Source organism: Choristoneura fumiferana, chromosome 25 (genome assembly GCF_025370935.1).
Source record: "Choristoneura fumiferana chromosome 25, NRCan_CFum_1, whole genome shotgun sequence".
NCBI classification, from domain to species: domain Eukaryota; kingdom Metazoa; phylum Arthropoda; class Insecta; order Lepidoptera; family Tortricidae; genus Choristoneura; species Choristoneura fumiferana.
Window position 1 is genome coordinate 4,644,254 of NC_133496.1, and position 17,614 is coordinate 4,661,867.

At 37.2% G+C, this 17,614-nt stretch overlaps 3 protein-coding genes across 3 annotated transcripts in view; 1 reads left to right on the forward strand and 2 right to left on the reverse strand.

Annotated features, from left to right (window-relative positions):
• Positions 1-766, reverse strand: part of LOC141442465 (ABC transporter G family member 23-like) — a 100,250-nt gene extending 99,484 nt beyond the window's left edge. Inside the window, exon 1 of the mRNA XM_074107472.1 lies at positions 71-766. The gene's annotated coding sequence lies outside the window, so the exon portion shown is untranslated. The remainder of the gene's footprint in view (positions 1-70) is intronic.
• Positions 767-1,414: 648 nt separating this feature from the next.
• Positions 1,415-7,281, reverse strand: LOC141442463 (uncharacterized). Its single transcript, XM_074107470.1, has 3 exons — positions 7,187-7,281; positions 6,501-6,695; positions 1,415-3,414 (listed from the first exon to the last, which is right to left on the reverse strand). Exons 1-3 carry the CDS (start codon positions 7,242-7,244, stop codon positions 3,050-3,052), a joined length of 618 nt encoding a protein of 205 aa, XP_073963571.1. The 5' UTR covers positions 7,245-7,281; the 3' UTR covers positions 1,415-3,049.
• Positions 7,282-14,053: 6,772 nt separating this feature from the next.
• Positions 14,054-17,614, forward strand: part of LOC141442459 (ABC transporter G family member 20-like) — a 146,770-nt gene continuing 143,209 nt past the window's right edge. Inside the window, exon 1 of the mRNA XM_074107464.1 lies at positions 14,054-14,325. The gene's annotated coding sequence lies outside the window, so the exon portion shown is untranslated. The remainder of the gene's footprint in view (positions 14,326-17,614) is intronic.

The following is a 17,614-nucleotide window of genomic DNA, read 5'->3' on the forward strand; positions in this document are numbered from 1 at the left end:
TTAAAAATAAACCCATTTTATTTCTTTTCAACGATATTGCAAATGAAAAAAATAAAAAACTAGAACTTACAAAAACTTGCCAACGTTGTGAACTCAAAAAATTTCCAATCAGAAAACAAAACACACACACAACACAGGAAAAAAAATCACAGCTCGAATTTCAAAATAACCGCGCGACCAGCAGCGGCGTGCGATTCGTTAACACTGAACTTGAGGCGCACGCGCTGATCTTGCTTGCCTTCCAATTTCCCAATACCACAACCATTACCTAAGCGTACTTTAATTTGAGTAGCAATACATTGCTGGTCCTGAATGGCCTTCTATCGTGACTTCTTGGCAAGCCGCGCAATCTAAAGCTACTCTAAAATATTTTGATCACATTGTGCAAACTCGGTTTAAAAGCCTTTATACATTGAACTGAAATTGTGCAAGTAGAATTCCATTGCAGGACTGTAGAACAAACAAGTTATAAAAATTATAGTTTCTGCTGTTTCAAAGCCGCAATGTAACGTACTTGAACACTTCTTCCTACAAGTGTGTACTGGAGTTTTTATAATGAATGTAGAAGTGGTTATGCTTAAGGTCGTCATAATAGAATTGATCTTTTACGTCATAGGATAATGATGATAAAATTCTGAGTAGTATTGTTCGCAATTTTTCTTTAAGATTCTGGGTCTAAAATAGTAAAACCGGCCAAGAGCGTGTCGGACACGCCCGAAATACAACCGCAGCCTAAGGTACAAAATATACCTTAACTTGGAATATTGTGCAAAATACGAGATCCTTAGAAAAATATTGCTTAATTTTTTCGTAATGGCTATGGAACCCTATTTCGGGTGTGTCCGACACGCTCTTGGCCGGTTTTTTTAGCACCCGACGCAAAAAGAGGAGTGTCATATTAATAAGTTTGACCGCTATGTATTGTGTGTCTGTGTGTCTGTCTGTGGCACCGTAGCTCTTAAGCGGGTGAACCGATTCGAATGCGGTATTTTATTTGAAGTCAAGTTTTCTAGCGATTGTTCTTAGACGTGTTTAATCAAAATCGGTTCAGCCGTTTTTGAGATATTGAACTTTAAAGTGACAGTCGGGGGTTTTCCAACTTTTTGTTGGTTAGGTTATTGCAGTTGGATTCGTTCGGTCGACTGTATTGATCAGCTGATTTGTTAGGCGAAATGTCGCTAGATGGCGTTAGTAGTATCGTGAGGTCCGTTTGACGTCAGGCGCCAAGGGAAGTTGCGTACGCAAAATTAGAGGACCGCATTCTGTAAACAGTTTTGAACTCAGAAAAGCTTGCAAATTATGATTCTGAATGTTGCCAGGATGGTCCATTTTTTTATACCCCATCCCTTAAAACATCATGTAAACAGAGTAGAGAAAAAGTCTTTTGAAACATTTTAATAACTAATAAAAAAAAACAAGGTTTTATACATAGGTATACCGAGTCAGTTGATGACTTTTATTCTTAATAATAAGAAAAAAGTACTTCATTCAAAAAAATACAAGCTTTTTGCTGACTGTACTTTTTGTTGATTATACTTTTATCGTCATCTAAAGTACATTTCCGTACCAAATTTCAAATCGATGCCATTAATCATTGAAAAGTTCCGTCCTTCTGAGACGATCCTAGTTGGACTACCAGGATGTCACTATCCGATTATTGTATTGTCATCAGATTTACATAAGTATGCCAAATTTCAAGTCAATCCGGCTACTGGAAGTAAGTCAAATTCAACTTACAAGATTTGACCCGCACATTTGTACATACAGACATACATAACATACATTGCAAGTTAAATGGAAGCTTGTAAAAATGGGATCACTATCATCATATATTTAAGAGCTAGGCTCTTGTCGGTGGAGTAATTTCCAGCTTATTCTACATTCCGCTCTTTCCTTCACTTCTTTATATAATGAAACATTTTTTTTTCTTTTATTTGCTCCATATAGGTATGTCCTTCTCGGTCTTCCCCTTTTCCTTTTCCCTTCTATCTTTCCTTCTATTACAGTCTTAATGTAATTATCGTGCCGTAAGATGTTAGGTCATTTCTTACGGTAAAAAATGGCCTAACATCTTCCCTCTCCTACAGATCACAATTATTTTCAACAAAGATCTTTTTTCGCCATATTTAAAACTTCCTCATTACTTTTATTTTCTGTCCAGCTGATCTTTTCTATCTTCCTCCAACACCACATTTTGAACGCTTCCAATCTCTCTCTGTCTCTTTCGGTCACGGTCCACGTTTCGCAGCCGTAGAGAGCTATAATCCAGATGTAGACTTTCACCAGTTTCTTTCTGACCGAGCTTGATATTTTAGCTGCAAAAATGGGATATTGACAGGAAAATAATTATTAAAATGGTTTCAAAGCATTTTTTCAGTCCATTTACATGATGTCTTAGGGGCCACAATGGACCACCGGACCTCGTGATAAATCAGACAATCATAATTTGCAAGCTTTTCTGAGTTCAAAACTATTCACAGAATGCGGTCCTCTATTTTGCATACACAGCTCCCTCCAGAACCCGCTCTAAATTGCAAGCAAGAACGTAACGTCAAACGGATCATACTATACTAACGCCATCTATCGATATTTCGCATGTCAAGTTAGCCCTAATGAGGGCTATCGCGTATGAATTCGCCACTAGAGGCGCTAGTGTAGCGTGAGGTATCCGAAATGTCAAATCTCATAGTTTTTGAGTGAGCTACGCGGGTTTATTTATAATTAGAATAATTTTGAGAATATTTTGCAATATCTCAAATTAATTATGGCAAATATGCGTTCCGGGGCAATGAATGTCTGTGTTTCGAGACAGTTTTGTCTTTCGGAAACCTTTTTCCTCCCTTTTTTCCGAACAAAACGGGGACTATGCAACACTGTGGCATGCTCGATATTTTTATGGTACGGTTTTAAGGTGTATTAAATATGATTTTAATCTAAACTTTGTCTTTACGCCCGTAATAACAGACTTTGAAAGCCATACTTAAAAACCTCACGCAACAGTGCGCCATCTAGTGACACAACAAACGATAGCCCTCATTGGATTATTGGTTTAATCGGTTGATTTGATTTGCTCAGTTGGCAATGTTTGGCCGGTAGGATTAGTTAAAGCAGTTTCACCAGTTGGTTTGGTTTGCTCGGCCGTTGGAGGTTCGGCTGAATCGGCCATAATGCCCTCAGCTCCTGGACAATATAATTCAGGTCCAGACGAGGTTGGTGGGTTCACAGGCCTTGTAGGGGGATTTGCTGGTCCGGTGGGGGGTGGTGGGGGACTGGCGATGACCGGTGGAGGGCTAGTGGACACACAGGTGTTGTTCGCATCCCGTACGTAGCCATCGTCGCAGACGCATGAGCCTTGGCAATGCTCGTCGTACGGACCGTTGCATGTGAAGTGCTGGGTGTAGCCATAACATTGCTCTGTAATAGCAAAGATTTTGATACAGGGTTACAATACAATGAAAGGAAACAAGAGTAGCAGGGTATAAAACGATTATATTGTTAACAGTAAATAAGCGACACACGACAGAACTGATTGTAGATGACAGCAGACAAAGAATAATAGACCAATATTCAAAATAGAATTAAAATATTCACACATATCATAAAATGGCCAGGGTGTTTAATAGTAAAATACAAATATATAAAGTACATACAATAAATCTATATTGAACACCAACACACGTCGTCGGTGTAAGCAGTATAGGGCACACAGGTATAGTAATAATTATTTGAGCTGTCCCGATCTCGTTAACAGCCAACGTTTCGAACAAAGCTATTGTATTCAATTAGAATAGAATAGAAAATATTTATTTTTGAACAACTACGAGTACAATAATACAGCTAAACAAAGCAATAAACATATACATATGTAGCTGATACAAAAAAAGGACACCCCTCAGCATGTGTCATGGCACGCGGTGCCACGACGCTGATTTTCAGTGGGCCCACAGTTACTTAAAACTAAACCAAGTTAGACAAACACAAGATGATACATGACATAACAATTAAACCTATTACTAGTACTTAGTACTTTTCGGATAGGGTGGGTACAGTGACACTTGCGTTTTTTCCATTCCACGCCATGAACGTTTCAGGCCAATAATTTATAAAACAATAGCTTAAGCTATACTTAGAATATTTCGTAATAATAAACAAAAATCACTTAAAAATATATTATTATGTTTTGAAACCAAAAAGATAAAATTTAATCTCGTCAACTTTCATCGCGTAAACCGGAACTCTATTTCAATAGAGCTTGACTTTGCTTATCGACCGAATCGATTACACAATCTTGTCAAATCGTTTGACTCGCATCATCTGTCAATTAGTACAAGAGCGAAGGTCCTTAAATGCATATTTGTATCGAGTGTTTCGTATTGTTTGACATTTTGAACTGTTACTTTGTTATTCAATTTTGTTATTACGGTTTTTGATATTTTTAACAAGATCGGGACACTTCAAATAATTCCTACACATATAGTGCATAATTTTTGTCATCGTATTTTGTCACAAAAGTTCATATTTATCTCGCTTTCTCAACCAGCTTACTGAAGTTTACAGGAGCTAATTGAGATACAAGATAAATACTAACTTATCCGACAAAATATGATAGAAATACATTATTCAAGAGATATTTTCCAAGGAAGCAATACGGATATCGTTTAGGATCATCGTTCAAACGTATCTGCGCCAGTTGCTAGGGCTAAGAATTCGTCAGTACCTACCGTAAATGTACTGCAGAACGACATCCACACTATGCCGAGTGATTAGAGAACCCGACTACAAAGATTGAGGTCCCGGGTTCAATCCCCGGTCAGAGCAGATAAGGTAGACTTCCGAGTAGAGCGGCTCCGGCGTCACTAACGCAGCGACAGTAACGCGGCAATAGAGCGATAGTAGGTACTGTCGCCGACGACAGCGACGCTGCGTTCGAACGTTAGTTCATACTGCATAATACTATCGCTCTATCGCCGCGTTACTGTCGCTGCGTTAGTGACGCCGGAGCCGCTCTACTCGGAAGTCTACCCTTAGGTGAGTCCACTGATCCGCATCGTACGCTTCGGACGTATCGGATTTGTTGCAATTGTATAGAAATGGAAAGGTTCTCGAATGGCGTTCGCGGACCGGGAGACGAGCTGTCGGTAGGCCTCCAACAAGATGGAGCGACGACCTGGTTAAGATCGCGGGATCGCGGTGGATGCGGAAAGCACAAGACCGGTCTGAGTGGAGAGCCTTGGGGGAGGCCTATGTCCAGCAGTGGACGTCTTTCGGCTGACATGATGATGATGATGATGATGTATAGAAATGTGCGATCCGTACAATGCGGATCAGTGGACGCACTTGTATGACTCTATACAAGGTATAATACAATCCGTTTGATGCGATACGTCCGAAGCGTACGAAGCGATTCAGTGGACTCTTACCTTTTAAGGCCGCTGCACAGCACACGCACCAGTTCTAATATAGAAACTGTATAAAAAGATGCCAGTACGCACGCCAAGCATCTGGTCTGGCATCTTTCTATACAGTGTCATACATTGCAACGGTGCGTGTGCATGTCACGTCACGCACTCGCATCTGCTGTGCAGCAGCCATTATATGATAACCTAACCTAACCAACAAAAAGTTGGAAACCCCCGACTTTTTCACTTCAAAGTCCAATATCTCAAAACCGGGTGAACCGATTTTGTTGAAACATGTCTAAGAACTATTGCTAGAAAACATGATTTTTAATAAAAAAAACCGCATTCAAATCGGTCTACCCATTTAAGAGCTAGGGTGCCACAGACAGACACACCTAGCGGTCAATCTTATAACACCCCTCTTTTTGCGTCGAGGGTTAAAGAATACGAATGTTCACAACACAAGCTGTGCTTACATTGAGATTGGGTCAATTGGTGGTTGATTCCGTGACATTTGTTTTATTATGTTGTACTGCACATATAAGTATACCTACTGTACAATACACTGATCACCCAGGACGAGACATAGCGCTAAAAGATGTACTCGTAACAAATTCAGTGCAAAAATCCAACAGACGGGTTCTCTATTGATAGTCAGTCAGTCAAAACGCTGCTACTGGTCACGATCTAGCCCACAGCGACATGTCTAAATACGGTATTAGACTATTTTGTATATTATTATGTTTTATAAATTAAAACTACACAATGCCTGTTATCGAATAGAGAAACAATTATTAAGCTACCTTTACAAATAACAAAGTTAAAAAGGTTTGAAATTCAAGAATAGACAGAGAAAGACATACTGGCATGTGACGTCACACGTCAGTAGCACTACTTGCTGCATAGAGAAAAGCGTTTGAGAAAGAGACAGGTGTAAGTATAGATTTTTCAAAAAATCACAATAAATCCAATTTTCAACCGATTTAAGTTTCTCTTCGCTAAACACTGTCTGTACGAGTACATCTATATTTTCATAATAATAATAAGATATGGCCAAGTCAGGAGTTGTCAAATACCGTATTGGGAGGTATACTCGCTTACCACACTGAGCGATCGTTATGCAGATTCCGTCAAGGTTTCTGGCGTAGCCATCCTCGCACACGCATTGTGGCTTGCAAGGCTCAGATGGCGGAATGCAAGGCAGTGCATACTTGTAATTCCTGCAAGTTCTCTGGGGAGGACAGGCGAACAGGCAGTCGGGGACTTCGTGAGGGTTGGTGCATTTCAGGTCTGTGTCTGAAAGAACGAATAGTTTTGATAGTGGCAAGTGGGATTATTACGAGTATGTGAGTAATTATTTGAATCAGGCGTTACTTTGCGTACCTCCATATCAATGATTATACAATTACTGGCTCACCCGTGACCTTATGCCCCTCCACCACCACGCATCACAAAACCCAACTATCACCAGCACCACACTACACTGACGCGTTTCAAACTCAACCAGAGTCCGTCTATCCCACTAGTCCCATTCGGGACAACTAAGACGATTACGATTACGTCTTTGAGCATTCTGAGTAAATATATATCCCTTTACACGATATAATATATATATATTATTTATCTAGCCTGGATTGATGTCCCACTGCTAGGCAAAGGCCTTCCCCCATGTTCTCCATTTCTCCTGATCCAAAGCAGCCTGAGGCCATAAAAAAGCCAGAAAAGTCCAAAAAGTTCATTATTACAGCTCCAAAAGCTATATCAAAGAAATAAAACCTATCACTTACCAGATGCTGACACGCTGCAAGCACCGAACATCACAACGAATATGAACAAAAGACCCATTTTGTATCACTACGTGTATACGACTGAACACCTACAGTATTTTCCTTATTTTTATACCAGTATTGAAAAAAAAAATAGACCCCTAACAGACCAATGATAAAACATGTTTTTCTGTATGTATACTTAAGCTATATAATTATCTGACGTCTTTGTTTTTCTTATAAAAAAGTATGAGAGGGCCTCACACATGGCGACGGGCGTATTTGCATAGCAAACAGAGCTGTGCCTTTTGTATGAACAGGTGATTCCCCTGGCATTCAAACAGAAGTTAAAATGTAAAAAAATAATTATTCAAGTGGCAAACAAAACAAAATGTGGTCTACCGCCCTAAACTTGATAATAGTTTGCATGTCATAAAGCAAAAATGCCAATAGACGTCTGTCAACTTGAAAGTTCGACTTTAAGTGACATAGGTATTCATTTGATAGGAACTTGTTTAAAAATTGATAGATCACTTATTTGGCTGATGGTACGTATCACGCTTTATTTATTTATTTATTTATTGATATATCAACAGTGTTTAAGTACAGGTAATTACATTAGATTAACAATGGTCATTATACTATACCAGGGCCCAATTGAATAATAAAGTACAAGCTAATAGTATTAGTGAATTTCAATACAAAATCGCTAATAATATTAGCTTGTACTTTGTTATGCAATCGGGCCCAGTAAATAACACTAACAAAAAATTTCTTCTTAGGAACCATGACATCTATTTTAGTAACAAGAAAAACTGCATTCATGCATTTAAAAAAAACCTGTACTCAGCTCGGGAATCGAACCCGGTTGTTTTGAAAAAAAAAACTTACACTATTTCTATTTAGATATCGATTGTGTACGTCTTAAGAAGTAAATGTGTCCATGAAACATTATGTCTTGACGGATGGACGGATTTATTCTTATTAACCCCGACGAAAAAGAGGGGTGTTATAAGTTTGACCGCTATGTGTGTCTGTCTGTGGCACCGTAGCTCTTAAACGGGTGGACCGATTTGAATGCGGTTTTTTTTATTTGAAAGCTGGTTTTCTAGCGATGGATCTTAGACATGATTTATCAAAATCGGTTCAGCCGTTTCAAGATCATCAGCTCTTTTGTTCGCTGCGGTAGGAATCTTAGACGCATAATGGATTACTTTACTTTCAAACATATTTGGGACCTAAAATTTGAAACACCCATGTATGCTATATAGCACAGCTATATAGCTATGCAAGATTATGGAATTCTCGGCCTGATGCTGCAGCCAGGATATCCAGAACACTAGTAGGTACACTCTTAATAAAACTATAGCAGATATATCGTGTTTGGGTTCGTTTTGATCAGTATTTGATTCTATAAACAATGCAATGGTGGCAACAGATGAGCTGATGCTGCAGCCAGGATGTCCAGCACAATAGTACTACACTCTATAAAAATAATAGCACATATGTAAAAATAAAAACAAAAACGCCTGAAAAAAACGCTGCTTGAAAAGACAATTAAAAATTAAAAAATAATTATGCGCTACCTAGCTGTTGCCCGCGACTTCATCTGCGAAGAATTCGTTTATCTCTATCCCGCGGGACTATGCTGATTTCCCGCAAAATTAGCCTAAGTTAATTTAGTATAAAGTATCTAGTAATATTTTTTTATCTAAGCGTTGTCGGTGTCGGGGGACCGCTAAGGTTAATACTTTAAAAAATACAACATATTTAGTTTCATGTTAGCATTGTTTCAGCTAAGTTTTTAAAGACGTAAATAGAACGTTAACTGACTTGACTCTTTAGTCTGAAATGACGTACCTACCCTACCTACTTACTTTTTAAAACTAAAGTCACAACTCCCTTGAGAAGAAAAACTACACGTAAATCCGTAACTCCCCGGGAACAATTGAGGCCATTGTCCTTTAGTATACAGGCATGGAATAACATCATTGACGAGCGAGTGTGATGAAAAGTAATAAAAAGTTAGCGTAATATAATAGGTAGGTACTTAGTACCTAATGACGACCAGATGGCCTAGTGGTTAGAGAACCTAATTACGAAGCTTGAGGTCCCGCGTTCGATTCCCGTGTCGGGGCAGATATTTGTAAGAAAAATACGAATGTTTGTTATTGGGTCTTGGGTGTTTAATATGTATTTAAGTATGTATCTATATCTATATAATTATATTTATCCGTTGCTTAGTTAGTTACTTTGGGACTAGGTCAATTGGTGTAAATTGTCCCGTAATATTTATTTATTTCATATTTATTTAATGATAATGAAACTCTGTTGTGTTGTCTCTGTCTGTGCAAAATAACGCCTGAATCAAATTAATTAGCAAAACTTCTCATCAGAGCCACTCCGATTAAAGTAAAAAGAACAACTTTGTTAGTGGAAGTGAGTACTGGTATGTTTATCGGTCTATAATTTACAGCTAAACTTCTATTTAGATATGTATTTTTTATTATGATTTATTTATTTATCAACATAAAATTACAGCATTACAGTTAAACACCAATGCGCTGTAAAATTCAAATTATACAAAACAAAACTCAAACCCAGAATGAGTCTAACATCTAATAGAATGGTGTGTGGTTGTGCTCTGAAGATGAGCTCTGGTAGAGTTCGAAACGTGTCAGTGTACTGTGGTGGTGATAGATGGGTTTATGTGATTTGTGTGTGTTCTTACAGTGTCGAGGTGGTGGAACTGCATGAACACGCATATCTTGCACAAACTTAGCTATAAGGTCGCGTTTGAGCAAAGAAATTATTTTAGTTAATTGATATAAAATACACAAAAATTAGGTAGGTACATACAAAAAAAAACTAATTAGGGATTTTTGAAAGTCGTCTTCGTCGCTACCCTAAAACGACGGAACACCACACCCTCCAGCCAGAAGTCGGAGTGCAGGAACATCTGCTGGTGCTTGGCAGACACTTGGATTGGAGTCTAAGGGGCTGTTTCACCATCCCCTGACCGTCTATTCGAACAAAACAAATAGAGACGGCATCACACCTAACCGCCAGTTAACACTAATCAATGGTTGGTGAAACAGCCCCTAAATGAGCTGAAATTGTTAGACCTATTTAATTAGATACCTTTTCATTTACTTTTAATGCCATCTAGCGGTTGTTAGGAAAACTTAAAGTCTTTACGGAGTTCTACGAGTCACAAAGTACACACACCGTCGTGCAACTTGGGTTGATGACTAGCTCGAAGTTTCATAACAATGATACTAGATGGCAGGGCTAACTCAGATTGATACTAAATTGTACTAAATTAATCGGAAAGTTATGCTTATTTTTAACCCCCGACGCAAAAAGAAGTATAAGTTTGACCGCTATGTGTGTGTGTGTGTGTGTGTGTGTGTGTGTGTGTGTGTGTGTTTGTCTGGCTGTCTGTGGCACCGTAGCTCTTAAACGGGTGGACCGATTTGAATGCGGTTTCTTTTAATTGAACGCAGGTTTTCTAGCGATGGTTCTTAGACATGTTTTATTCATCTCATCAAGTTCTGATAAGTCACGTAAGTACCTACCTTGTTGAGTTTCTTGCCGGATTCTTCTCAACAGAGGTATTTCCGAAGCAATGTTAGATTCTTTGACATTTATTAAGTGTTTAGTAAAGCCTACATTGAATAAAGATACTTTGAACTTGAACCCCCGAAGCAAAAAGAGGGGTGTTAAAAGTTTGACTGCTATGCGTGTCTGTCTGTGGCACCGTAGCTCTTAAACCGGTGGACCAATTTGAATGCGGTTTTTTTTAATTTGAAATCCGGTTTTCTAGCGATGCTTCATCAAAATCATGCCTCATCAAAATCAGTTTAGCCGTTTATGATATACTGAATTTTGAAATGACAAAATCAGGGGTTTTCCAACTTTTTGTTAGTTAGGTTAGGTTATAATCTTTATGGAACAGATATTTGTGGAGCCGTTTTCATTTATTTTGGCACATAAAATATCAGAAACATCAGAGTTATCATTATTAGACTCTTTCTTCGATAGACTAGCGTAGAGATGGTGGAAAATTTGACATTTTAAAAATAAATTAATGCTCGGATGAATAATAAGCGTTTTTTATTTACTTTCCTTAAAATTAAAAAATAGTTACTGCTTTTATAATTGAATAAACAGTCTTTGAAATTAAGTCAAGTATTGTAAATAATAAAATAGACAAAAATACGTTGATCTATTCAATTAATAAATAATCGATTTACTGAACAGATTAATTATTTTGCAATAGGCTCTAGGTTTTCACATCACTAAATGTCTATGGTCGGGTTAATGGCGTCTTTGTTTACGCCTGCCATAAATTGGATTGGAATACAATATAAAAACAGGTAATTTTGTATGGAGTGGGCCAAAATTTGTGCCGTATGCCGCTGGGTATATTATAACATATCGATATTTTATTAATGATTTCAATGACGATTCAACCGACCTGTATCCACCGGTCAATATCAATGGTTTATTGGATCAGGCGTTACTGGGGGTGAAGAAATTGTTTTAGACCAATAAAAACGTTTTTTGCAACTTTTTTCTCTAACGCGGAGTGAGTTTTGGAGATGTGTGGAACATCCCACAATACTAATGTTGTATTGTAATGTTGATTGAAGTCATTAGCAGACATTGTGTCCGTGTGTCTGGTCTTTGAACATTGTATGACGTTTAAACATGTAGGTACTTAACTTAAATTAAGAAATTAATTCACGTTGTTAATTAGCATAAAAACAAAACAATTAAGTATGTAAATTAAAATATCAAGTGTCAAAATAACAATAAAGGCGGCGAGCAAGTAGGTCGCGTTCAAAACTTATTTGAACTATTTTTAAATCCCGAACGGGTGCATTCCGAGCATAGAGAAAGGCTTATTGCTGGCGTCACTATGAACGCAACTTTATAGTGCTAGAAATCTATTAGACATCTGTTGTAAAATAATGGCGTAATAAGAAATAAACGATTTCTTTTTTATATTATTAGTAGTAGTATTAGTAGGTAAAATTCTTTATTGTATAAAATGGTAATACAGATTGTTACTTACATTAAAAAAATAGCACAAAGTTGGACTTATATTACTCTGCAAAATGGATCAGAATATTTGGTTTTTAAGTTTTTTTCCTAAAAGCGAAATTATCAGTTTTATCGAATAGGTACCTACTTTATATTTTTTTTAAATACTGTTTTATAATTTTAATTTTATTTAGGCTTAGGCATGATAACATTTAATATCTTCAAAATAAATTTATCTGGAAACAAGCCCTTTAGGCATTCATAAAGGTAATATTTTTCTTATACTCATTTTCTCATCGTGCATTTCTGTTTCTTAAGAGTTCGCATATTGAAAATCATTAAAATATAGGTGAAAAATGTAGTAGTAAAATGTCCGTATAGATAAAGCGACGTTCCATTTTCAAAAAATGACTTCAGCCCCCTTGCCAATTCTGTGCACTACTAAACATAAAACAGATCATTTAGGTAGGTACTCGTACTTTAAGCCTAGTTTCCTACCTCTCAAGCAGATTTTTAAGCACGTAAATTCATGTATACATAAATTCACGAGCTTTACGGTAAAAAACATTTGAGTGCACAAAAAGCGATTCAATGGTGCGTGTAAGTTTCCAATCCGCAATGCGTAACTATGGCCCAATGTTCACCAGCAGTTATATAGGCTGGGATGATGATGATGATTGATGATGATGATGATGATGAAGTTAATGATGATGATGATTATGATGATGATGATTACACTACTAAGTGATGACAGACGCGTTGGATTTTCCTGGGATGTCCTTCTGATCATTAATCAAGGGGCATACATTAAGGTACCGGGAAATGATAAGAAACGTGAGCTACATAGTAAATACTGTTCACAATGAACCGGATGGTTTCCGTGATTTTACACAGAATTTTCTGCCAGTGGATAATTTGTTTGACACTCAAATAACTCTTAAAAGATATTCTTTACAAGAGTGTACTAAGTACTAGATTTTGTGAAAACTCTCAAATAATCATCATCATCATTATCATCCCAGCCTATAACGTCCCACTGCTGGGCACAGGCCTTCTCTCAGAATGGGAGGACTCGGGCCGTATTTCCCATGCGGACTCTCCCAAACTCTCAATTGTTTAGTTACGATAGGTACAAGACTTTCATGATTCAAAATCATGGTCTCAGTGCGTTTTTTCTTTAACGGTAACATTGTAAGAAAAAAAAACATATAGATATATTGACAAGTGCAATAACAATGACGTCTTTCTTACTTTATTATTAGGAACTGGCTTTTCCCCGCAGGTAGTGTCCTAAATTTCGTAAATCTGTTCAGCGGTTTAAGCTTTATATAAGAAGTGACAAACATACATACAGAGTTACTTTTGAATTTATATATTAGTAAGGATAAAGAAGAAAGGATAGTTTAATAATTATTTCAACATACGTAATAAAAACAATGAAAAAAAGTCCTGTTAATTAATCGAAGCCCTGTAAATAAATACACAACGCATAAATGATTCTTAAATAAATCAGAAAAATATTTTTAATGTTTTTCTTATGGCCTAATTTTTAAAAAGCAAATAATAAATTGTAATATACCTAATAATTACCATATGTTATTTTTATAATAGTTATATTATTTATTTCAATTGTTTATTGCATCGAGTAACGAATAGGTTATAAGTAACGAATGGAATTTTTAGAAACATTAACATTACGTAAATTACTCAATAATTACAGTCGCCGTAAGGATCTTTACGATGATTACATTGCTAATATTCAACAAGCTAATTCTAGGTGTAGTGCAAAGTAAAGAACTGCCAGGTCTCAAGGCTTCTTAGCTCTGCGGAGAGAGAGCTCTGTAGCCAACTCTCAGTACCGAGCCGACCGCGGTGCGTATCCAACGCCATTAAAAAAAAGCGTTCCAATTTCAAACCGCTTTCAATTTTGCGCGGGAATTTTGACAGCAAACGAAACGTGCGGTGTTTCTTATTAAAGTTTTGAAATTAATTTGTGGATTTTTGTCTTATTGCTAAGATTTTTTTTTTTCATAATTTGACTGGTCGTAATTAGTGTGTGTGAATAGAGTTGCAGTTCAAAAGTAAAAGGAGGTGATTATTTTTCTCAATTGGTGAGTTGTCTATGTTTCTTTTTTTTTTCAAGCAATGGTTGCGGATTTTCTGCTACATTCTTTAAAAGTACCCTCTAAGTTTTTACGCTTAAAGAAGATAATATATTAGCGTAAATAAAGATGTACTTATAATGTATAATTATTGCAGTAGACCTGAAAGTAGGTCTGTTTCTATTTTTGCGTGCAAACGCATCGTAGGATTTAAATAAGTAGGTAGTCAGTATTTTCATCTTATTTTTTGTGATAAATAATTATTAAGTACCTACGTAACTAGCAACATTCGACTAGCTCCTATCCCGTGGTTTTGATCCAGTTAAGGAATTAAAAATTAACCAGCTTTTTATCCCGCGGGATTTTAGACAAATCCGGAATTTCTTTTCAACTTCACGTGAACGAAACAGCGGGTTAATATTAAAAAATACAAATACAAATATTCGAGGCAGACCGAGAAGGAGATGGCGGGACAATCTGGACACGTACGCAAAGGACTGGCCTGACATTGCGTCAGAACGAGAGTTGTGGAGGTCAAGAGGGGAGGCTTTTGCCCAGCAGTGGGACACTATACAGGCTCCTTAAAAAAATTAGATAAACTTTACTGTCACACTATAGAAATAAACACACTTATACAGAGTTCAGTAAGTTAAAACTACCTATAATATACATATATATCATACCAGTATAGGTGAGCAATTTTTTTTAAATGGTACCAACAAAAAGTTTTAAATTATATACTAAGTGCATGGTCACTCTGCAATAAAAGGTGTGGGGATTTCACGATATGATTGTGAACGATCAGTTAAATTATAATTTATAAGCTGGTACAATAAAATATTATTCTATTTCATAGTTTACCAAAAATATTATCTACAATAATTAGCTAGTTATATACTTAGGTGAAAAAACACACTCTTCTTGATTGAATGCAAATCACAGCAGCTCGCGTGATTCACGTATAAAAAGTCGTCTACGGATAAATTTTTTACTTTCGTTCAAAGAAATTATATTCACCTTCACTAGGTACTTTCTGATGATTCAGCATGACGTCAATATCGGCACGCTGTAATGTAATATCCGTATAGTATAGAGCATAGCGTACTGGATGACCGAGTGAGCGTAGGTACGGTCAAGGACTTAAATTCATGAACCATTTCAAAGGAAAAGTCTTCTTCTTCTTCTTCTTTTATGATATGGCTTTTCTGTCCTAATTAATAGGACAATTTCGCCGGTGTCAAGGTAAACTCTCTTTGAGAGGGACGTTGTACGGTGATTGTAGTTTTTTCGACTTGATAGTAAAATTCCAGAAACCACGTGGAGACAACTTGCGCATTAAAAAATGACAGACACGAGAGCAATATAGAATTTTGTGATCACTGTTCACTGTTAAGGTTAATCGCCGCATAAAACACTATCAAAATTATACTTCAACTAGCAAAGGAAAAGTCATTACATTACGATTTTCCTTGATAATTAGCGAGCTCACTATGACGTTTACTGTGAATTTCCTTTAGCGTACGTTCCGCGTTTTTTCCCAACTGCGCGATAGAGGGTTATCCGACCGTATGTATGTATGTAGGTATTTATGTATATTTCTGTGATTCTCGGTAGCGTAAGCGGCTGAACGGTTTTATACACATGAAGTATCATTTAAGACGTCAAAACTGTCAGCGTGACATAGAGTATTATAATGTTTCGAAATGGCATCCGCGAAAAAAGTAATGATGGGCGAATTACCCAATATAACCAATACAAATCTCATGTAGCTATACCACGTGAAAGCTAGTTACATCAGCTTCATTTTCTAATCCCGGGACAAACTTCAAAAACCCCGGAGAAGAGAGTTACAGTTATCAGCCTTCGAATATACACACACACAACGTTTATTACTACACTAGCTGTGCCCCGCATGCGTTGCAATGCTATTTCCCGTATATCAGACTCACGCTTAACCGTTTTTCTCCCAGCCTTGACTTCTAGTCGTCATAATAACAATAACAGCAAATAGGGGGATCAATAACAAACGTTCTAATTATATTGGTGATTGGGAACATACATTTTTGCCCATCATTCCTTACCATTTTCACAGAGACATCAAAAAAGTATAAAATATATTTTTTAAGTAGCCTTTTAGTCTCCCACTGCTGGGCAAAGGCCTCCTCTCTTGACCTCCACAACTCCCGTTCTGACGCTATGTCAGGCCAGTTCTTTGCGTACCATGTCATGATCGTCCCGCCATCTCCTTCTCGGTCTGCCTCGACGTCGCTGGCCGTTCTCCAGCAGCCACCAAGTGCCTATGTGAGCCCACCTTTGTGCATGTGACAGACGTGTCCAGTCCAGGTCAAGCCTATAAAAAAAACTGTTAAGAAACTTCACAGCAATCTGGTAAAAAGAGCAACAGCATTTCGTCTATATCATCTTTATATAATTAACTTAAATGGAATGTTTTATGTAAACATTAATTGATACTTAATACGTATTTAATTGTGTTTATAGTTTCTTTTGACGTCTATTGCACGATTAATAAAGACTAGTCATTGTAATCAAAGAAAAGTCATTACCAAATCCTATATATGTCCGGTTAACTGTGAAAACAATTTGCAATGAGAATAAAGCAATAGGTACACTCCAGTATTAGATTGCTTAAAAAGACAGAAATAAATTATATTATACTAGCTTAAGCCCGCGACTTCGTCTGCGCGGATCTAGGTTATCGCGCGGTGGCGCCCTCTACCGGAATAAAAGGTATCCTATGTTGATCCTTGGGGTTCAAAATATCTATATACCAAATTTCATCAAAATCGGTTCAGTGGTTTCGACGTGAAAGCGTAACAGACAGACAGACAGACAGACAGAGTTACTTTCGCATTTATAATATTAGTAGGGAAGTAGGGATCATTCTATGGAATGCAGAATGTTATAATAATAATGTATGTAGTATGTACTACTTTTTATAATTGTTTTTTTTTGTAATTTTGTATTTTTTTGTAATTTGCTATGGGTTTTTACCTGAAATAAAAAATATTATTATTATATAAAAAGGGTTGCGGACTCCAAATTCAGATAATTCTGTGCCTTAATTACAATAAGCAAACGCATCAGTCTTGCGATCCAGCGGGGAAATGCTGCCAGCATCTTTGGTACCATGCCGCAGGGGCCATTTTTATATTTGTTATAATTTTTAGGGTTCCGGAGCCAAAATGGCAAAAACAGAACCCTTATAGTTTCGCCATGTCTGTCTGTCTGTTTCTCTGTCTGTCTGTCTGTCCGTCCGCGGCTTTGCTCAGAGACTATC

Excerpts from the sequence above, each read along its gene's own strand:
- LOC141442463 (XM_074107470.1), bottom strand. The coding sequence starts at position 7,244 with ATGGGTCTTTTGTTCATATTCGTTGTGATGTTCGGTGCTTGCAGCGTG. Across the intron at positions 6,696-7,186 it reads TTGCAGCGTGTCAGCATCTG|ACACAGACCTGAAATGCACC; the intron begins GTAAGTGATAGG and ends TCGTTCTTTCAG. Across the intron at positions 3,415-6,500 it reads CATAACGATCGCTCAGTGTG|AGCAATGTTATGGCTACACC; the intron begins GTAAGCGAGTAT and ends TTGCTATTACAG.